The sequence below is a fragment of the Xiphophorus couchianus genome, chromosome 13 (genome assembly GCF_001444195.1).
Source record: "Xiphophorus couchianus chromosome 13, X_couchianus-1.0, whole genome shotgun sequence".
Taxonomy (NCBI): domain Eukaryota; kingdom Metazoa; phylum Chordata; class Actinopteri; order Cyprinodontiformes; family Poeciliidae; genus Xiphophorus; species Xiphophorus couchianus.
Window position 1 is genome coordinate 506,045 of NC_040240.1, and position 23,548 is coordinate 529,592.

Genomic DNA, 23,548 nt, shown 5'->3' on the forward strand with positions numbered 1-23,548 from the left:
TCCTCGTTGTAGAGGAGCACGAGGTGAGGCGCACACTGCGGGCTGTCAACCCAAGGAAGGCTGCTGGACCTGATGGCGTCCCTGGACATGTCCTGAAGACTGCGCCGATCGGCTGGCTGGAGTCTTCACCAGGATCTTCAACCAGTCCCTAGCCCTGTCTACAGTCCCATCCTGCCTGAAATCTTCCACCATAGTCCCCATACCCAAGAAACCTCACATCTCCTGCCTCAACGACTACCGGCCAGTGGCACTAACCCCTGTGGTGACGAAGTGTTTTGAAAAACTGGTCCGGGGTCACATCACAGCACTTCTCCCTCCTGGCTTTGACCACCACCAGTTTGCCTACAGAGCCAACAGATCCACAGAGGACGCTGTGATCACGGCCCTCCATGCTGCTCTGTCACATCTGGAGCAGCAGGGGAGCTATGTGCGGATGCTCTTTGTAGACTACAGCTCTGCTTTTAATACCATCCTCCCTCACAGACTGGTGGACAAATTGGGGGACCTGGGCCTCCCTCACTCCACCTGCATGTGGATTCTGAGCTTCCTGACCAACCGACAGCAGAGAGTTAGGGTGGGAAAACATACATCCACTGCCCTCAGCCTTAGTACTGGCTCTCCACAGGGCTGTGTGCTGAGCCCCCTGCTCTATTGTCTGTACACATACGACTGCACCTCTGCCCACCACAGCAACACCATCATCAAGTTTGCTGATCACACCACAGTGGTGGGGCTCATCTCAGGAGGCGACGAGTCCGCCTACAGGGGTGAGGTGGAGCGGCTGTTGCAGTGGTGCAGGGAGAACAATCTGCTCCTCAACAACTCAAAGACAAAAGAACTCATAATAGATTACAGGAGGAATAAAACGGACATTACACCACTAACCATTGGGGGAAAATGTGTGGAGAGGGTAGCTGATTTCCGTTTCCTGGGGGTCCACATTGAGCAGGGCCTCACATGGAACATGAACACCTTCGAGCTGATAAAAAAGGCCCAGCAAAGACTGTACTTCCTGAGGGTTCTCAGGAGGAACAACATCAAGGAGAAGCTGCTGGTGTCCTTCTACAAGTGCTCCATAGAGAGCATACTGACCTACTGTATCTGCGTATGGTATAACAGCAGCACTACGGCTCAAAGGAAAGCTCTCCAAAGGGTTGTGAATACAGCCCAAAAAATCATTGGCTGCCCTCTCCCCTCACTGGAGGACCTGCACAGCGACCGCTGTCTAAGAAAAGCACAACACATCACAAAGGACACTTCTCACCCCGGACATTCTCTGTTCACACTGCTGCCTTCAGGCAGAAGATACAGAGCAACCAGAACAAGAACCAACCGTCTCAGAGACAGTTTCTACCCGACAGCAATAACAAAACTAAATGCAATCAAAAACAACCATTAATCATCATAAATGATCTATGTGAGAATGTGGCTGTTCTTATTTTTTTTTATTTTTTTTGCCAGTTTGTTGATTCTTGCGTTGTGTGTGAATTGTGAGACAGTTATTTTTTGTTTTTGGGCATGTGCACCGACTGATGGCACCTTTTGAATTTCGTTGTCCTTGTGACAATGACAATAATCATTTATCTTATCTTATCTTAAAATTGCTGCAAGGAAAAAAGTGTTGGATTAACAAAACTGAATAGCCATGACCTTGTTTAGCAGATCCACTGCAAATGCGGTGACGTCATAGACAAGAAAAATATTAAAGTGAAAAATTAACAAACTGAAAAATATAACCCAAAATGAGTACAAAGATATCTACACAGAACTGGGAGAAAATTATTTAAAAAATTTTTGCACTCCTAGACAAAGTACACAAAAAATGTGTAAAAAAGGATTCATGATTAGTTGTAACAATAGACTTAATCTGTGTCCGGTCCGGTAACGGCTGTTTAGGGTCCAGTCTTCCTCCAGTGTCTGTTGTGGTTTTCAATACCAGTGTTCTAGCTCTGTTAGCATTTAAAAGAGCTCCCAGCACTGCTTCTCTGATGTATTCTCCAGCGTCTGTAGTTCTGTGTCCGGTCCGGTAACAGTTGGTTAGGGTCCGGTCTTGGTCTGGACATAAACTGGGCAGCAGTAGTGTCGCTGGTTCTACTGCCGCAGAACTCCTTTAGCTTTCCAAAGACCTTCCAGTGCTGTCTGTTTCTCGAGGCATGTTTCACTATCAAGGTGTTCTGTCATAGGCGCTTTGTGGATAAAAACTGACCACATGGCATTTGTTTTTAGCTTGTGAAGGCAACACTCACCTGTTAAAGACTTCTGGAGGAAAATGTTGGGAACACAAATGTAGAAATTGTGTTTGGTGTGGGAAGCGATCCAGATTCTCCTCACTTTTTTTATTAGAGCCAACAGTGTTGTATGTGGCATTTAGGCCAACATTTTCAACTAATCCTGGATCTCGTTAAGAACTGAAAAAGTGGATTTTGCATGCATGATATGTCCCCTTTAAAGTTAGAAAAATAGTCATAAAAAATAAATATTTCAAAATATATACATTAAAATATGCTTTAAAATATGTAGCATTAAATTTTTCTGGGACAATTAATTTTTTTGTTAGATCCAGTCATCAAAATGTTAATTAAATAAAGACCATAAGTATTTCACTCTTTAATGAATAAAAAATTTGATATTCATATCGTCACACACACAAACAAACTGTTTGTAAAATGTCAGTTTCCCTGTGTGTGTGTGTGTGTGTGTACATGTGTGTGTGTTAGAACTCATGGACTACATTGAGCGGCTAGAGGTGTTGCGAGAGATTGTGAAGAAGTTTCCTTCCATCAACTACCAGATCTTCAAATACATAATCACACATCTGAACAGGTAAGAAAAGTTTCACACAGTGAGAAACACACAAGAAATCAAGATAAACATCCTGTGAACCTGTCCCAGAGGTGTCCTGGTTGTAGCTGAACATCAATGCTTGATTTTTAGCAGAAAGCCAGTAAGCTGCTTCTCCTTCTGCTTTGCTGCCCCCTGGTGTCGATCTTGGGGAAGTTTTCAGCTGCTTCCATTTTCCATTTTCTCAAATATTTTATGCATCCTTTACACTTTCTTTGTGTGTGTGTGTGTATATATATATATATATATATATATATACATGCAGTATATAAAATAAATATATATATAAAATTAAAAAAATCATGATTTATGTCAGTAATTCCATTCAAAAAGTAAAACTTGTGTTTATTACACACAGGCTGATATATTTTGAGTGTTTATTTATTTTAATGTCGATGATTAGAACTAGCAACTGATGAAAACCCCAAATTCAGTATCTCAGAAAATTTGAATATTTTGAGAAGGTTCTATATTGAAGATATCAGTGCCACACTCTAATCAGCTAATTAACTTGAAATACCTGCAAAGGTTTTTAAACTGTCTCTCAGTTTAGTTCTGTAGACTACACAGTCATGGGGATGACTGCTGACTTGACAGGTAATGTTGATGCCTTGCAGCAAAAAGGTCTTGGGTTCTTTCTGCATGTGTGGGTTCTCTCCAGGTACTCCATCTTCTTCCCACAGTCCAAAAGCATGACTGTTAGGTTGATTGGCCTCTCAATTCTCCTTAGGTGTGAGTGTGTGTGCATGGTTGTTTGTTCTGTCTGTCTCTGTGTTGCTCTGCAATGGACTGAGATTTTATGACTTGCCCTTTTGTGTAAGGTGTCAATGGTCGTCTTTCAAACAACTAACTGTGCCACTGTGCAGCCCAAGAAAAAGCAAATACAAATAATTCAGTTCCTGTATTTTGAATAGAAAAATAAACATTTTATTTCCCAATGTATAACAACAGCATCCATTTAGTAAAACCTTGATCATTTCCACCAAAGTGAAGCTAAAAATCATTTTAATATTATGTAAAAAGCTCATGCTCTTTCTGCTGCATCAATCAATACAGTGTAGGGCTGATCTGGGGAACAGCAATTGAACAGCAAAACATAATAGATTTTTTACTGAATTTGAACCAGGTTGTTCTAAAACTTTACAAGTCTGTTAATTAATCGATTTTGATTTCTAAATTAGTAGATTATTTCAACAATGAATTAATACGATTAATTGTTTCAGCCTGAGTGTGAGCTAGTTATCTTCATATTGTAAATGTTACCAAATAAGTCCTTATTGCAGGACATCAATATTAATGATGAATGTTTTGGTAATAAACAGACATGTTTACCTTAGCAACACAAACCTGCTGTTTTATTGCCACTAAGAAGCAGTTGGTATCAATTGTCTCTCTGATCAAAAAGTTGCATGTAAATAAAGGTCAGTGCCTTTTCTGTTTTAAATACAGTCAGACTGTATAATTTCCATGCATTATCTGTTTGATAAACATTATATAATAATCAGTGATCCCAATGAGAACTTACAAAACTTACAAACTCTCTCACATGTACTCACATGCAATGGAAGTTAACTTAAAATCTCAGTTTCTGATTGGACCCCAGGAAGGAAAAAGAGGGTTTTCACGGACAAAAAATAGCTGCAAGCGACTCAGTGAGTGAGGCAATGAATATTTTAAATAACATTGTTAATGCTCCTACAGTAGTGTTAGCATTATCTGCCATTATTTATCTTGTATTATATTATATACAAGATATACAGTCAAGTATATCTTGTATATACATGATATAATCCATTCCCTAACATTCTTGTATATTCTGTATATTCTGTATAATCTGTGCATATAGCTCCCATATTTATATTTATACACAATATCTATATCTCTTTGCTATAACCCCTTATAGTTCATACATACATAGTCTTGTACATCTGTAAATAAATATTTATATCTCGTAGAGCACTTCTGGATAGATGCAAACTACATCTCATTGCTTGTGACAATAAAGTTGAATTCTATTCTATTCTATTTTATTATCAGAAGTGTTACATAGAAGCCGACAGCCAGCATCAGAACCCCCATCTGTCACTGCAGTAAAGTTAGCCGCCTCTTTGGAAATGACAGTAAAGCTAGCCTGCTCTCGAGTTTGACGTGAGCGACAGCACAAGTTGCAGCGCCCTCCTTTCAAAATAAAAGCACACCTCTGGTTTATATTTGATTCACACTTTAAGATTTTTTCCAGCGGCTGTAGAAGTTTAAAGCTTTGTGTTAATTCATTTGCAAAAAGAAATTATGTATCTGAAAATAAATTAAAGTATATTGTGTGGAAAAGAAATTCTGTAAGCCACACATGTGACTCAATCAAAATTGGTGACGTTTGACAGGCAAAAAATCTTTCTGACTCCATAAACAATGAGCTACCAGTGACTTATCTCACTTCAGGGTGACACAGGGACGCCTCTAGAATCTCCTAGATCCCGGATATGTATCTTATTATTTAATTACTATAGACATGAACATTATACTGCTTGACTTCTGCTGTTAGGTTTAGTGTAGTTTTCTTCTTATTGGATCATTTTTACTAAGTTTTGAATTCTTCTTGGACCGTTTCCTGTGTCCCACAGCCACACAAACATTTGGTGCTAGCAGCAATTATTTGTGTATAAAATCTGATGGCTCGTACATGTTTATTCTAAAGGTTGTGTTGTGTGGATTTGTTCCCTGGTCAGGGTGAGCCAGCATAGCAAGACCACCCTGATGACAGCCGACAACCTGTCCATCTGTTTCTGGCCCACCCTCATGCGTCCTGACTTTGAGAACAGGGACACGCTGTCCACCACGAAGCTCAACCAGGCCGTCATCGAGACGTTCATCGTGCAGTGCAACTATTTCTTCCATGGGGGTGACGTGGCCGAGACCTCCAGCAACGAGGGAACACCCCCGCCACATTGCCACAACATGGTGGAGGCTCTTCTACCCCTGCAGCTGCCCCCCCCTCTGCAGCCCCAGCAGATACAACACACGCTGACCCCTGACCCCCTCATTTAACACACCAATAAGTATTCTGGGGCATCGGGAGTTCAATATGTGCTTCCAGCTGTAAACATAGGGAGATGCTGGAGGTCCTTCTTCTGCTTCACATCAGTGGCTGATCCTTTTTTTAAATATTCTTTCAGCTTTGGGTTCAGAGAGTGCTTGGTGGGATGTTGGACCAGTCTGGATCTGGGAGATGGGCTCATTTTGGAAGCTCAGTCTGGGATTATGGAATTGCACATCACATTATGGATTGCATAATTTAGATCAAACTGAATACAGTGAGGAATGAGCTGATCTAGGCACATAATGCTAGTTCTTTAAAGGAATCAAACCTAGTTCAAGAATTTTTCAACATATTTGGGGCAAAGACTCCATCTCTACCCTCATGGAAAAGCACACCAAGTTGTTTTTTGTCCTGTTACAGGCCCGGCCTCCTGATGCCATCTGGGCACCACTAAAGGGAAGGTAAACATTACAACTTATACTCTCATTTGAAAACCTGAAAGTATAACGATAATGACATACACACACCAAGGGGATTCTAGTCTTCCTGCAGATTCTGGCACAGGAAAACAGTTTCTGACTTTGAGTCAGTTTGGGACATGTTTGAGTCTTAACCTGTGAAACTAAAACAGCATTCTGAACTTTAAGCCCTGCACCTTTAATGTTTTCAGGAGGTAATGGGTTTTCAATACTAAACAATTCCTTTTCCACTACACAAGCCTAAAGGAGCCCTTAAAGGACAGCCCATGCACGACTAGTGTCAATGGTCCATGTTGCAATTCATATTGTTTGCTTGCTTTATCCTGTCATATTTTTTTATATTTTGGTAACATCTGATTTCTATCCATGTTGTATGTGTGTGGGTGTGTGTTTGCTGTTGTGTAACAATGCTGAAGTGTTGGATGATTTATCTGTAGAAACTTACATGTGGTTGGCGTTCGGGTTCTGAAGACTGGTGTCACTCTGTCCAGGAGAACCAGGCTTAACTTCTCATGCTCAACTCCTCAGTTTCTTAAAGAGACAGCTCCCCGTGTCTTCTTGGTGTTGTCACCCTATTTCCTTAATTTCTTTATTTCTCTTTGTCTGAAATTTGCATGTTTTTACCACTTTATGAAAAAAGTCAACTATACAAAATGAAGTGAAAAACTTGAACACTAAGAGCCCTTGATAGGATCCCCACCACTTTATTTGACTTTTTAAGGGCAATATTTCAACAGAAAAAAATCTCATTTGCATTAGCTTTTTTGTTGTTCCTGGAGGAAATCACATCTTTAATATCATATTTCTTTTGTTAAATAGTTTCCCTAAATAGAGGAAAGAAGTATATAAGTCTATATATAAATATATAAATCACAAGTTTCTTAAGTAACAAACTACCACAGGGTACTGGATCCTAATCTGTCACAAGCTATGATCATATATGTTTATTATGGTGAATGTTTTTTGTTTATTTGTGATGTGAATGTGGGTATGTGCACATTTGGGGTGAGTAAGGAAGGTGGGGTTAGGATGGGTGATCATACTGGATCAGTACAACTCAGAAAAAGAAAGGAAGAAAGTCTCAATCTTCATCTGTGATACTTAAACAACAAATCTCCTTTCCTAGTTTCCAGGTCTCTCAATTCATCCTGTGAGTAAAATATTTCAGAAATCTACATCCTTGCCTGCCTTTTGCTACAGGATGATAAACATTTATTATAGCTTATTTTCTCAATCTTCTGTCCATCTGGATAACACTTGTTTTTGCTGCTTGCTATAGATATTATATTACTCTTTATTTTACAACTCAAAAAATTCTAAAATTGTATTATAAATCTTAGTTTTTTTATTATTATTTCTTTAACATTTTCTGTAAACAGTGCAATTTTGTGGTACTTTACCCTAACTCTACTCTACATTTCAAAGGGAAGCTTCTAATAAAAAAACAACCACTAATGATTATGTGTGCAAGGATTTCCAACACTGATATTGCCATAGTTCTGTTTTTATGTTGCTCATCTGAGGTACAAAATGTCTTTGCAAGAAAGCAGTTTAACATTTATTGTTATTGGCCTATATTCATTATATAAAAAATTAAGCATTTATTTTTGTTCCCCAACAAAACATCATATTCTCCCAAACAAAGTAGTTTCAGAGGTCTGGCTGTCACTCCAGATGGCTAATGCTGATAGGTGTTCATTTTTTATCTCATCCAGTGATTGAGGGGGACTATCAAGCATGTATAAAATCTGTGAAATATCTTTCTGTCCTTAGATACTTTTTGATTAGGAAAAATTCATTTATAGCCAATGTTTTTTATTTTTACCATTTTAAAATGTACAACTCATGTCCTTTAACTAGTTGATTTTGTTTTCCCACAGGATCATGATTCACGAGTCTCAATTTGGATAATTGGTAGCCTGGTAAAAACCAGCCCCTTGTTCTGGGCCTTGCTTCATCCAGAGGGTCTAGACTCTTGATTATCGAGAAACTATTGCTACTTTGTTGAAGTTGTAAATTTTACCCAATCGCTAACGTTTGGCCATGACGTGTGTGTAGCTTAATGAAATTTGCATACGCTGTAAAAACACTAAGGGGAGTAGGGCCACGATATCTTTGCCAGCAATAAAATCTATTAAACATTCCTCTTGTTCCGACTTTATTTGCTCAATATTTGGACGCGTGGCCAACACAAACTGCATGGTTTCGTTCACTCCCTCCACTGCCATTGCTAAACTACAACCCCAAGTTACTAACCTGAACACACCATTCATTACTCTGAATTATAAAGAAGTGCCACATTAAATTGGCCCAGATTTTCGTAATGTTGGGTGATGGGCAATTTGGCGATACTTGCATGAGAAACTGATGTTATCCACCGATCTTATCTACTACTTTCACAAAAGTCTGAAAATCTGCCACTGTGCTTCTGCTGAGAAAGAGGACTGGCTGACCCGCCCACCAGGGCATATCTGCATGGTTATTGTGGTTAACAATAATAACCTCACTGTTAACTTTGTGACTGTTATGGCTTTTCAGACAAAAAGCAGGTGTCGACCAAAATTGGAAGATCGTTGATTGGCCAGAAATCTACAATCAGTGCACCTATATGAAAGGCATAATTGTATTAAACTCAGAGGCTTTTTAAAGTAAAATATAGTAAAAGTATTTCTGAACAACCACAGTTTTAAAAGCTGTAGCAGCTTCTGCTTTTAAAACCAGCTGATGTTTTCCTAAAGTAAATTAAAAACATATGGCATATGTAAGTATATTTTATTGCATTTTTAAAAAATATTTTAAAAAAAATATATTTTTCATCTGTCAAACTACATTTTTTTTGTTGTTGCAATTAGTGCTTTGTCATTTTCCCTTCTGTATCAAATTGATTACCCCAGAAGTGGTAAAAGATTCAGGCAGATGTGTTCACAACTGAAATTTCTCCATGCCTTGTACTTTAAGGCTGTTCTTTTAAAATATGCACCTTTGATGGTCCTAGTGTGCTATTCAGTATAACTATCTAAATCAGTGGTGCCCAAAGTGGGTTCAGGAGGGCCAGCATCCTGCATGTTTTACTTCTCTCCTTGGTGGTAGTAACAACCTTTTCAGCAGGTCAATGTTCTTCTTAGGCCTCAATGAGCCATCATTTAATCCAGGTGCGTTAAACCAGGGAGAGACTAAAACATGTGGGATGCCGGCCCTCCAAGACCTTCTTTGGGCAAAACTGATATAAATGAAGATCCTGAAATGTGCTGAATATTAATTCAGACAAGGAATTTTTGATGCCTTCAGACAAGAAGTGCCAAAAATTTGTATTTACAAGTTAAAATATAAGAGGAGACAAACTGTGAAGATTGAAGAAAGTGTGAAATATCTCAAATATTTGGCTTTAATTTGGGATCGGATCTCTCATTAAAGGGAAAGAAGCTAGGCCAGAACCTGGATCATTTATAGGACACTTTGGATTGTGTGTCTGAGGGGCTGAAGAAAAGTTCAAAATCCATTTAGCTAAAATGTGCTGGTATTCATCAACATGTAATAAATATGGCATATTGCTGGACTAGAGGGGATTTTTGGAGTAAACAGAATCACTCCTACTTACTTAAGGTTTTTTTTCTGGGGCTGGGTGTCATCAACTGCTAGGTATTAAAATGCTACGTAATGATATGTTTATCTGTAGTTTTCAACAAATCAGTTCCTTTGATTTACCGTTTTGTTACAATCCCCCTTTCAGTCATACCAGTGTACAAACTATTACTACAGTCAATAAAATGATTTTCAGAAATAAAGAACATCTTCAACAGTGTTTTCCCCAGCTGTGTTGTCTCTAAATTGTTTTTCACTAAACCAGCTACAAAGTATGATGTACAACTGTGATGTTCAGATTGACAGTCAGACTTTATTGCCAGACCTGCTATCAAAGAGAAGATCTGATTACTGCTGACTGGAAGCTTGGATGATCAGAAACCCTAAATGGAATTTTGTGTTGCGTTTTCTGATCTGTCCCAATATTTCACTAAAAGATATTCACTTGGGATTGCATAGAAATAAAATATTTTTGTTACTCTTCACATAAAATGATGTTTTTCAAGCCTGTATAGCTTGTAATTTTGGAATATAATGGCATTCATATAATTCAGTGTCTCAGATCATGAGAATATCTGAGATATAAACAAGAAAATGTTTATTTCAGACATTGTCTCTGAATACAATGTTAAATCATTGTATTCAGAGACTTATAGCAAAGTGGGGGAAAACTACTTTTTTCCCCACTTTGTACTTGGATACAGACCTTGTACTTTTATATAAGTACAAAAAACTCTAAAGAAACTAATGTCTGAATTATATGTTCAACTTTATTTACTGTTTAAGCACCTCAGAATCCTGAGACAGGAAGGCTTTAGTGCTTTTAGGCTAGAACATGTCTAATTATTGTATTTACAGAAAGTTACAGCAAAGAGGGGAAAAACTGCTTTATCTCAGCAAAATCACAAAATGCAGAGTATTAAAAAAGAGATGTCTGGATTATATGTTCAGCCTTATTAACCATGTATGCAACTCAAAATGCAGAAGAAAGGTTTTAGACTTGTGACCTGTGTTATTTCCATGGAAACACTTCTGTATTCAGCCTGAAAGAGCGAGTGTATGGTGTTGTTGCGCCACACCCCCCCCCCCTCCTTTCTGTCTCTACTCTCTCACTCTCGTACTTCCTCTTCTGAGAGGGGAGATGTGCTACCAGCTCTCCTTCTAACGGGTTAATTGAGTTTCCTAAATCTGCTGGGATTTACCCTGTCCAGAACTGAAGTAAACTCTGTTTAAGCTGGTTTCGAGAAACGATTCGCCTGGTTTCTGACGGCCTACATCCAGGTGTCCCACCCTTCTTCCCCCTGTGAATTAGCCAGCCTGAGCAGCCTACAGCCAACTAGTTTCACAGAGCACACCTGTTAACGGTCGCTCGTTCTCTATTTTACAACTTGCATTTGTTATTGAACCAGGTAGGTTTTAGTGACTCAGCGAGTCCCAAGGATGATGTTTTACATATGGGCTACCAGCAACCTAAAAACATTTTCCACTTTTCCTCTCCAGAATCAAACATCACAGCTATTTTACAACCATCAAAGAACTTTAAGGTGACTCATTAACTGAATGTCCACAACATCTTTTAGATTTTCTTTATGCTAAATATTTTATTAGTAAGGCAGTTTTGCAAGGGTCAGTACAGCTTAATTCAGTAGCAGAAATAATCAAATAAGTAAAATCAATCATCTAGTCTATCTTTCCCTACTGCTGACACTGAGAACTAAAAAAGGGAACCTTTGAGAGAGACGGACGGAGTTTGGCGTTTTGAACCCCAGACCTGGCTTGATGATAAAGAAGGTGCTGCAGCAGGAGGAAGATGTTGATCGGCGAAGGCCAGGATCTCCGCAGGTCCGATGAACTTCTTCTCCGCATGGATGGTGAGGTCACACAGGACTTGGTGCTGGCAGGAAAAAAGGCACCAGTTCTTCTTCCTTGTCTTTGTCTTCATCTTTGTCTTTGGGGTCAGAACCCAGCCGATGAGAGAAGTGCGATTCGAAGCCACAGATTGTGGGCCAGACGGGTTGGTCTCCATGTGCAGGACAGTCTCCGGCTCTGTGGCCCCGGCTCTTCTTCAGCTGCAGAGTTCTTTGTCCATCTTGATCTTGGCTCGAAGCTGCCCAGAGGATCCAACGAAAGGTTCCTCTTTTGCACCCACCTTATATAGGGTTTATCTGTCTGCTTAGACAGATGATCTCATATCCGTCACTGTCTTAAGAGACATCATGTCATGGTGTCTGTGCTAATGTCTCAGGGTTGCTCAACCTCCTATGTCCAAATAAGGTGCTGATCATCTCTGCTCTCCTGTTAGTTCCCCTGTTTCCCTTAGCCTGTCACCTTTCACCTACCATCTACCTCCAACATATCAGTGATGTTTAATTGCAGTTTTATAACCTTTTACACCATTTCAAGTTCAATGTCAAAATCACATTTATATCACATTTATTTTCTTTAGCTTCTCTGATTTAGCATTCATTTATAATTTTATAACCATAACTTATTAATTATTCTTATTATAATCTTAATGTGAGTTATTACAGATGTTTTCTGAAAAGAAACCAAGAATAATCTATTATTCTAATTATTTGATACCAAAGTTACATTTGCTTGTTTTTCTTATAAGTGTTCTCACAAATATAAGTGTAAGTATTATTACAAGTAAATCAATATTAATATAAGTATTTTACTTTGAATCTTATCAAATTACTCAAAATGTTTAGATTTAATTTTTTTAAACTTTCATGCTTTAAAATAGTCTCAGCTATTTTTATAAATCTGCAGGCTGGAAACTTCCTCTTTTTCCAGGAAACCTGCTTTTCCTGTTTAATGACTCTCTCTGACTGACTATGATTTCTTATGATTAGATAGAAAAAAGTAGAATTAAAGCAAAGTTTGCATGAGACAAAAACAACACACACAACTAGATTTATTTTATTGACACTTAAGTCTACTGTTGGGCCTTGATGTCACTTGAGTGATTCATTTTAAAGAGAACTTTATTTATTATTACTGTTAAACTTAAATCTCCAGCATGGGGAAGTGGGATGAGCTCGGATTTTCTTGACAATGGCAACGAGTGAGCAGACCACAGTCAGAGAGCCAAACAACTGATCCGCCTGTACACACCGCTGTAAACACAATCCTATTTGAGCTCTTCACAAGAAGCATGCAAAGGTAATAAAACAAAATAACACGGAGAACTTAAGGAATATGGCCATATTTTTCTAAAAGCAACAACTTCGAACCTGAACAGTCAGCTGAACTAGAACTCTGACATCAGAACTGCTCTACGTTTAAGCTATGGGCTTGTTGTACTTCCTCATACAGAGGGGGCTGAGGGGCGAAGGGGGCTCGAGCCCCTTCCCCTTTTATCCTTGATGCCCCTAGTGTCCTTTTTGAGTTTTTTTGTTGTTTTTTGTTTGTTTTTTTTATGTTTTTTTCAATTTTTTAAATCAGTGCATCAGGAGGCCTGCTTGTGCTCCTCATCAATAATATTTAGCTAAATATAATAATTTAGCAAAGTAAACTAGTCTGGTTGCCCTCAGTCTAATAATGACTCTCAGAGCCTCCATGTTGTTCAGACTCCGGGTCCATGGTGAGGAGGAGGAGGCATATTTTCTGATATGCCATATGATGCACAGGCTTCGACTGGATTTTCGACCTTTGAACTGCTCTATGGGCGCCAAGTGAGAGGACCATTGGACCTCCTGAAGGACTACTGGGAACATCCTGAATCAGTGGAGGAAAACATCGTGGCATATGTGGTCAAGATGCGACAGAGATTGGAGGAGATGACAACTCTGGCACAGGAGAGCATGAATACGGCACAACAGAACCAGAAAAGATGGTATGACTGGAAATCTAAAGAGGGTCCTCAAACCAGGCCAGCATTGCTGCCACCAACCTCAGATGACAAGCTGCTTGCCAAGTGGCAAGACCCATATGAAGTGTCTGGACAAGTGGGTAAGGTCACATGTGAACTGTTTATGCCTGACAGAGTGAAAAAACATCATACATTTCATGTGAATTTGCTGAAAGAATTCCAGATGTTTCAGAGACCAGGGCAGCAGCTCTTGATTTGTGAGGTTCAAGATGAGGAGGTGAAGGAGAAGTTTTTGCCCTCTAACGAAACACAGCTCAGTGTGGTTGATCTGTCTTATCTGTTAGCAGCCCAGCAGGAGGAGGTTGCAGCTCTGCTGGATCCTGAACTCTTTTTAGAGGCTCTAGGTTTAACAGACCTGGTACAACATGATATCTGTCTCAAGAAAGATGCTCCAGTTCGGCAGAAGAGCTATAGGATTCCTGAGCGGTTGGTGCCAGAGTTGAAGAAAGAGATCAATTTTATGTTGGATCTTGGCATCATTGAAATATCAACTAGTAAATGGTGCAGCCCTGTGGTTCTCGTAGCTAAAAAAGATGGTTCACTGAAATTTTGTATTGACTTTTGTTATCTGAATTCTCTGTCTCAGTTTGATCCATATCCTATGCCCAGACTAGATGACCTGTTGGAAAGAGGGTCTTTGTGTGAAGCTAAGTTTTAACTTGAAATTAGCTGATTCTCATGGTTGGCTCTGTATATTTATGAGGGTTTTTTGGCTTCAAAATGGCGTGTTTGGTAACATATGATAATAATAATTAAAACTTCTCAATGTTTGATATTGTCTAGCTGTGATGGCCAAATCCATGGCCACACTCTGTCGGTAACTCTTTTTATGCACAGTTTATTTTTTCATATAAACACAACAACACTTTAGTTTCAATAAAAACATTTATTAGTTTATTTGAATGCATTTGTTCTATTTGTTAGCGCGCACATTTAGTTAAAAAAATTTAGTTAGCATATGTATTTATATCAACTTAAGATTAATTCTGTTTGTTTCCCACCGGTACTTACCTGCCTTGGAGTTACCAGACAAAAGATGGGGGCCAGGGCTCAGCAGGCTTACATGCTGATTGGACTGCACCACTAGTTCCTGCTGGCAGGGGGAAATTGTAGTTTCTTTGTTTAGATAAGTTTTGTATTTAAGTAAATATTAGTATTTAAAGTTTAATATTTTTGATTTTTAGTTTTGGGTCTTTAGTTTAGCCAAACTTAGCTGTACTGTTATTTGTTTTTGTGTTATTTGTAATTGTATTCTGTTTAGTTACCCCTATTGTGTTTCAATTGGTCTGATCAGCCAGTATATAAACCCCTGTGTGTCATTTCTTTGTTAGGTCGTTATGTTTGTTTGTGCAGCCAGTTTGTTTACATTTTTTGCCTGAGTTCAGTTTTGTTTCTTTGACCTCTTTTATGAGCTCAGTTTATCTTTTGTTATTTATAATCTTTGGGTTAAAATAAAAAACCCTATTTTTCTAATATGTCCTGTGACTCCTCCTGTTTTTAACTCGGTCCATCACACTAGCAAATTTTTTTCCATCAGATTACATGGCTGCTGCATTAATATATCGATGAGCTGATCTAAGCTGTAGTTAGGGATTTGTTGTTTGCTGCTGATCATTTTGTTACTTGAACAAACATTATTTTTACATCAACTTATAAGTTATGTGAAACTTCTGTTAAAATCATTTCAAGGCACAGAATCAACCCAGTACCGGTACCGGCACAGTCTCAGGGGAGGAAAACTCGTCTGGTATAAATGAAATATTTAGCTATTGGAGTTATGCTTAAGAGAAATTAATTTAATCAAAGAATGTCATGAATATGTGTGTAGGGCTGCACCGATTGCAGTTTTCTGGCCGGTTACCGATTTTTAAAGAGCCTGACCTGCCGATTTTGATTTTGGCCAATACCAATTCTTTTGTCTGAAATGTCACTAAAAATAGCAAGAAAGTCACTGAGTTGGTAACAGTGGGGTGAATATTGTTAACTGTAGATGTTCAGACCTGATCTGGTGGGCCGGTGTGTCAGTCAAACCTCTCACTGTAGAGCAGAAGAGGAGAGAGGCTGATTTTTAAACCTTTGCTGACAAAATAAGATCAGTGGATAAGATGGGCTTCACATGTAAGTATCAGCCAATCACGCGCCCCCAAAATTAACCCAAAAATCTTATATTTTTTTTATCATATCTTGTTTATCTATGTGAGGCACAAAGTATATAAAAATTTAAATCGGGCAATATCTGTCCAACAATTAGCCACATAACTTTGCAACTGAGTTCTGCACCGTAGAGAAAAGAAAAGAAAAAGTAAAGCATTAACCTCCAGGTCAGGTCCAACGTGTGTATCCAACCAGTCCGTAAGATGGTCTCAGTTCAGTTCATCCAGGAAGCAAGTGCATTCTTGGGTGATCGAAACAATTGGGTTTTCCCTCCGTGCGCAAAAGACAGACCAGCCGGGTATTGCATGGAGAATCTCATCTCCTTTTTGATAAGAAGTTTGCACACCCGTTAAACGCACGGCGCATCTCCTTGACAGCAGCAGTCATATCCTGTCTGATGAAGACTGTTTGGCCTTCGTATGTGAGTGGAGCCTGCTTCTTTGGCGCCGCCAGGATCCTGGATGTATCTCTGGAGTGATATAGGTTAACAATCATAGCGCGTGGCCGGTGTTCTGACCATCAGTGCTGCCTCGTCAGATTTTCCTACCGTAGCACAGATAGATGGCTAAGTCTATCTGCCGGTGCTACGCGTCCAAAGCTGCTACCGTCATGTTTACAAGTAGAAAACTATAGCAGGTTGTGGTAATGTTAAATATATTGGATAACATTATTTGAGTGACGGGACTGAAGTAGAAGCTTAGGAGTTATGCTTAACTTAGCATTGGAACAATATATATACACGACGAAACCACAAGAAGATCACTTCCTTCATCTGAATATCCTACCCGTTGAAAATGAAAAGCTATAGATGTATGCATTAATCCTTTTATTAGAATATCCGACCTGTTAAAATGTATTTTAAATACAGAAGTGTTTGTAAGAATAAAACAGTATCAGACAGGAGAAACTGGTTTTTATTGGAATTAAATTAAACACAGACAACAGATCACCGCAACCCTTCTAACTGCGCAGGTCATTGTGTTCCTGAAATGATAGGATATGATTAATATCCACTAATATTACACGGCTATTACACAGATTCAATCCCACATAGTACCGCTAACATCTATTTAGCAAAGTTTAATAATAAAAAAAGAGTGTAATTAGCCGCTCTTGGAGGCGTTAATGCCATGTGTAAAAGTGAAACCACTAAGACAACAGTCACTGTTCAACTTCACAATCAACCAGAATTATATTCAGACAATCAAATGCATAAAATCATAACAGCTCATCATAATCATCAGAAACCAAATCCACAAAGAAGAAATTAATTATCTTAGAAAAATAGAAAAATATGAAGACGCGCCTTCGGAGACCATTGTGTGGCAGTTAAGACAGTTCCACCCCAGAGATCTGACTAGCTGTTTTAGCTCAATTACTTTTATTTAAAGGCCTGTTTCTATTGTCTGATGCGTTGCAGCGTACAGTTTAGAGGTGGACTCAAACAGTCCGTGATGACAAGTTGCTGTTTGCTCTGTGTTCAAGCACATTCATAGAGGTGAGGGGAAAGAAAAGATGTAGAAAAAAGTAGACAAGCAAGTAACCACATCCAGGAGAAGATTGTGAAACAAAACCCATTTAAAAATGTGGAGAAGATTCACAGAGAGTGAACTGCAGCTGGACTCGGTGCTTCAAGAACCACCACACACATATATGCAAGACATGGGTTTCAGCTGTGACATTCCTTGTGTCAAGCCACTCTAGAACAACAGACGGCATCAGAAGTATCTTGCCTGAGCTAAAGACAAACATTACTGGACAGCTGCTGAGTGGTCCAAAGTTATGCTCTCTGATGAAAATACGTTTTGCATTTCATTTGGTTGATTGTAAGGTGATGTTTCACACTGATGACTTGAACTTAACCATTTTGTATTCTTGGTAAATACCACTTGTACCTGTTGAACCTGATGTGTTAAACTGCATGTCAAAATTCATAAATGTAAGGTTTTGTGAGTAAATGTGAGTTTTTCTGTATGTTTATTTAGTTTTCTGTGTCAGTTGAGTTTTCGTGTTGTCCTGTCTGCCCTTGATTGATCGCAGCTGTGTCTAGTTCCCTTGATTACCCCACCTGTGTTTCTTGTTCTGTCAGGTCCTTGTCTGGACTGTCTAGTTGTCGCTTGTCTGCCGTCTATTGATTACTGTTTACCAGTTGCTATCAGAGACTAGTACCTAGTTTTTGCTCCTCTGTGCTGCCTGGATTTTTGTGTTTTTCATCATTAAACCACCATCATCTTCAACTACCTGGGTCCTACCTCATTAATCCTCACCATCTTCATCCCCACCTCATGACAATAAATAAAAATTGAAAAAAGAGAAGCACATTATATAACAATTTAATGCAAATTGAGTATAATAATCTAGGATTCCTTAGAAAAGAACCTTTTGCCAATTTGAGCAATAATCTGAACTTGACTGCATTGCTTGATAACTATCAGTTTGTAATGGATGAACTTGACTATTAATCTGTCTGCATGATTAGATTAGTAGGCCATGACACAACAAGTGTTGTGAATTGGGACTATATAATTAAACTGAATTGAATTAAAAATTATGATCTAAGTCTTTTCCAAATTTCATAAGTAGAGTTGATCCCAGCATCTAACGTTGGTTAAATGCAAACCTTCACATTTCTGTGGTGCTTATATTCACCACAGAATATATGAGGGATTATGAATATAAGCACCACTGTTGAATTAGAAGAGGGAGTGTGTGCTAAAGCATGACTTGTTTCTAAATTTAGTACCTTGAAGAGGTTTCTGCTAGGCCCTGGTATGGCTCTTACTTCTCCAGTGACAGCCCATCCCATCAAGGATCCCGGCATGCCTCAGGACTGTCAAACTGCGCATCAGGTTTCATTACCAATAACTACAACGGTAACTGTTCATCCACTTTGGAGTTGATTACTGCCTGGACGTCAGTCTGACTATTACCCTGTCTGAAAAACATCATTTTTCTGTAGGTAAGTACATGTGAGGTTTTCTGTTAATATTAATTATTGGGAGAGCGAAAGCAGCTATTGAAAGACATCGACAATTCTGTACCTTTGATTGTAAAGTTGCTAAAGTAGCTTCTGTGTAATAAATTGTGGTATTGCTATCATGATTTGTGCTTCCTAAGGACAGTTTCTCAGTGATCTTTCTGAACCTGCAGAGCAGCTGTCAGTTTTCTCTTTTATTAAAATGTCCTTTGGTCTTCCTCAAGGACTCAGTAAATGTTTGACATGACTGATCTGAAAACATCCACGTGTTCTCTGTTACTATTCTTAACTGCTCTGAGCTTAGTGAGAGCAACACCATCTCATTTTACTGCGATCAGAGGGAAAGCACTTAGTTCCTCTAAATAGTATGGAATCAGGACCAATCACTACATCAAATGTTCTATGTTCTTTCATGTAATTTGGAAAGTAACATTATCTCTGTTACTACAGACTACAGAAGTGTAAATAAGGATTATCTGGTTGTTTGTAGATCAGCAAATTCATAATTATGTCTTATGACTGGACAATACTTTGTTCCAGCTTTCTTGGTGCATTTACATTTCAACACATACTCATTTAATGCACTTCTAGATTGGATCATTGTAACACAAGACTTATGTCAGACTGTTATTTTAGAAGGGAAAAATCATTCACCTTTTAGGGAATCCGAACATATAAGTGAACCTGTTATTGCAACAATTATATAACTATTGACTTTGGACAAAATCAGCTATTCTTCCTTGGATCAGTGTACACAAAAAAAGACAAGATTAGATTTACGGAAAATCATATTAAAGATCAAGGATTAAAATAACACATTCTATTTTTATCACTTTTAAAGAAAAACATGGTTTAGTTTGAAATAGGAAAATATGTTAGATTTCCCTTAAATAAAAAATGCATACATTCATTTAAAGTGTCTTAAATGAAGGTATAAGTACTATGGTACTCTTAGACATAAAGCATATACGTGTACAATAACATCTCTGTTTTCATAAATACATAAACACACACATCTACTAAAATAACCTTTTTGTATATTTCTAGTTGCATCTTAAAACTAAGCAAGACATTGTTTAATATTTTGTGGTAGTGAGTTCCTTTTAATGCATTACTCTAAAGATTGCACTTTGGCTTAAACAAGTTTTACATTTTGGCAATGTGAAACATAGTCCAACTGTGTACCTTGTTGAGTAATCTTGGCTACGTTTTGCTAAATGATAGCTAAATGGTAGCTTTTGGTAAAACACTAAAAAGAAAAAATATAAAGGACATAATTCGCTCCACACCCCCGGGTCTCAACAATCAATATGAAAATGACCACCCTGCCCTCCTAATAAGTGCATTGCTAATCACTGTTTTTTTGACAAGTAAAGAGACTAAAAGCCTTTAGTCTCTTTAGCCATTAGTCGCTAGACATTATCAAAATCCTTCAGCTTGTCTTTTAAGATGAATCAAATTCTTTCCAAATGGAGAGTGTCTGTCATGTCTATCAAGCAATGCTTGCAAGAAGGTACCTTTTTTCCCCAATAGAAAAGAATGTGGTTTTTTGCAGTTACAATACCGTATGCTAAAAAGCATCACTGTTGTACTTTGAGTTTCTCCAGCTCATCAGACATGCCAAGAATAATCAAAATTAGATCAGGTACCACCTGAACTCCAAAAATTATGGAAAGTGTTAAAAAGAGGATAATTTAATGTTAACTTTGGACAAAATGTTTGGCTCTTTCCTCCTTAATCTTCCGAGTCCTCAGCGAGTGGCGGCGGTGTGCGCTAAAGTGAAAACAACAACAAAGCGCGTTGACGTCACAGATCACAGAGTTTAATCTCATACAAAGCAATCAACAACAAAACTGCAGAGGAACAGAGATATGCATTTTTTCTCATAAAAATAAAGACAGACAAGGGGAAGACAGACAAACACAAAACAAAGACAAACAAAAGGCAAAGACGCGTCTTTGGAGAGAGCCGATGCAAAAAAGGCAAAATGGTGGCCGCTCCCTGAATTTTTTCTCCTGACACGTAATCTTATAGTAAGGAGGTGTTTTTCTATTTAATTTATTCACTAAGGCGTTCCTCCTGTTGACCAATTGGAAACTCCCTTAAGCACTCAGAGAAACTTGGAACTCCCCCTGATCTACGCAAAGATCAAAAGGCCATCTGGCTCCTGGCGGGACAAAGAACGCATCGCTGCGCCCTGACCCCCCGTGGCTCCCACGGTCATTCTGGGCACAGTAAAATCCTGAGATAAGACCTCACATATACCTGTGAAATCTAAAGTCTCTCTCTCCCAAAGAAAATGCTAATTTTATGGCTGCGTGGTTTGGCCTCACAGCAGGGAGACCCCATTGAGTGATCTGCATTTTGGCCCCTGTTTGTCTGAAAGCCTGCTCATCTGCTCGATCCCAAATGCTCGACACAAAGCTGTTCCAAATAAGAGTGCTGAATATACCTTTTACACATGTCGTAAGATTAACTGTATTAAGCACTAAAAATAATCATTTTTCCTTAACAAAAGGAACTGGAATATTCCACAACAGTACTCCTGTAGTTCAGGGCCAAGGTCATAACTGTGTGATAGTGTAGCTTCAGTGGATTCACAGTGGTGTGAGATGTATCTGGAAACATTTTATGCAACCTAATCTTGGAGTAGTGTAGCCAGTGATCTTAACCCCTCTTTTGGGGTTCTTTTAGGCCTCTTTTTTTGGATAGTGTTTGGAGAGTTCTCGAAAAGGACTCCCCCAAAAGGAATTCAATATATCTCAGGAATACACAAGGTGAAATAAAAGGTATGAATAAATGCAATACTCCAGAAAATACTCTACAGGTCTAAAAATCAACATTTCTCTTACTGAGTGAGAGCAAATAAACATAGCATATAGTGAAAAAAATACTAATAGAATTAATTTTGTGGATGTGAATTTTCTTTGAAAGTATGCCAATCCAGAATCTCTAGCCATCCACAGTAATGGCTCTGACCATTTACTGTACCAAATTTCATCACTCCCAAAAAATGAAGCATAGAAATTTTGGAAAGGGATTGCTTGATAAAAGTCCATGCAAACATTCCAACCAAAGGTTCTATTTTGGCACATTTGGGCACCATGTGTGTAGTTACAAATTTCTCTCTTTTAAAAATTTTTAAACTCTTTTTTTCCCCCAACTTATATCCAACTAAGATTTTTCTATTAATATTTATTGCATTTAATAACATGCATTTTGAATTAGTCAGAAGCTTCAAACACTGCAGCCCTATCTGTAGCCCATTGGTTGATTTGGATGATTGACATAACGTCAATATCCAATAGCACTTTTGTTGAGTCCTAATAAAGTCAGTGGCTCCATCAGGCCCCCCAGGGCTTCAAGTGTCCAATAAATGCTAATATTTTAAAGACTACAGATAAATAAATTTAACATTTACATTTACATTTTGTAACAAATGTAACATTTATTTATTGAGATGATCAATACTGCTAAACTTGATTTACTGGTTTCAGCATACATACATTAAAAGATTGTACATTTTTTAACATTTAATGTAAGATTTTAAGAAGCTGGCAAGTTTATTTGTAAAAAAAATATCAAAGAACATTCATAGTTAGCATAGTTTGTTACCACAGCTACAACCTGATGCTCTGAGTTTAATCTTTGAGTTTGAGTTATGTTTATTCACAAATAAAAATTAGTAAACTGCATTTATAACTGACTGTTTTTACGTTGGCCAGTTAAACTACTCCCCCTCTCTCAGATTTCACTAATTCTAACACAGAAGCTGTTAGAGGTACTGATGTTTTTAGCAACAAGAGGGGCCCCTAAGTCAAATTCTGTTCCAGACCTCATACAGCCTTGGACTGGACCTGCGGATGAGTTAAATCCACTGCACTGTGCAGAGATGCGCAGTAAATGGGAGATTTAATTAATGCTGCTAATGTGGCTATAGGAGCTCTTCCATTTCGTGTATGTTGAGTTTTTAATAAGAGTCACAGAAACTGTTTTGGTTGCTCCAGTTTTAAGGGACAAGTTTTTCAGATATCCACGCAGCCTTGCGCATATTAACTCTTAAGTAGACAAAGCATTTGATATGGCTTGATGCTTCGCCTAACCGGAATAATAATAATAAAAAACCAGTGTGATGCGTGACTACGAGGAGAGTGTGATAGCTCCTCACCAGACTGAACCTGCATGATGAGGTTAGCACTGGTTCATTAACCACTAAAGCTCCGGCCACCATGACCACATACATAAACTTTACAGGGAAGACAGAGCCACACGCTGGGCAGCTGTTGAGATGTAAATGTCGCATAATTGTTTGTTCACAAAGATAAATCATTCTCACCACTCCATCAACCCGCACCTCTGAAAGCGCGACTACAAGTTATTTCTGCGGATCACATACAGCTGCACAACCAGAGCTAAAGGGGTGGGTTTAAAACTCTTACCCTGATATAGAGTTCACAAAAGAATCATAATTCCTCACAGGGGGTTGATGTAAATATCCATACAGGTCAGCCTGTGTCCAGTTTTAGTGAAAGGAGGCGCACGTAAACTTTATAGAGATCCAACTGCTGCAGCACGCGAGACACCGCGTGTTGCGGTGTCTCGCG

General features: G+C 38.6%; 2 protein-coding genes across 7 annotated transcripts in view; both read left to right on the forward strand.

Moving 5' to 3' along the window:
- arhgap5 (Rho GTPase activating protein 5) overlaps positions 1 to 10,159 on the forward strand; it is a 99,719-nt gene extending 89,560 nt beyond the window's left edge. The window contains exons 6-7 of the mRNA XM_028037112.1: positions 2,718 to 2,823; positions 5,568 to 10,159. Coding sequence (XP_027892913.1) covers positions 2,718 to 2,823; positions 5,568 to 5,886 — 425 coding nt within the window. The 3' untranslated portion in view covers positions 5,887 to 10,159. The remainder of the gene's footprint in view (positions 1 to 2,717; positions 2,824 to 5,567) is intronic.
- Positions 10,160 to 18,830: 8,671 nt separating this feature from the next.
- The window catches only part of LOC114155726 (uncharacterized), a 274,038-nt gene continuing 269,320 nt past the window's right edge, over positions 18,831 to 23,548 (forward strand). For all 6 annotated transcript variants that reach the window (XR_003597813.1, XR_003597811.1, XM_028035761.1 and 3 more), the window contains exon 1: positions 18,831 to 18,926. The gene's annotated coding sequence lies outside the window, so the exon portion shown is untranslated. The remainder of the gene's footprint in view (positions 18,927 to 23,548) is intronic.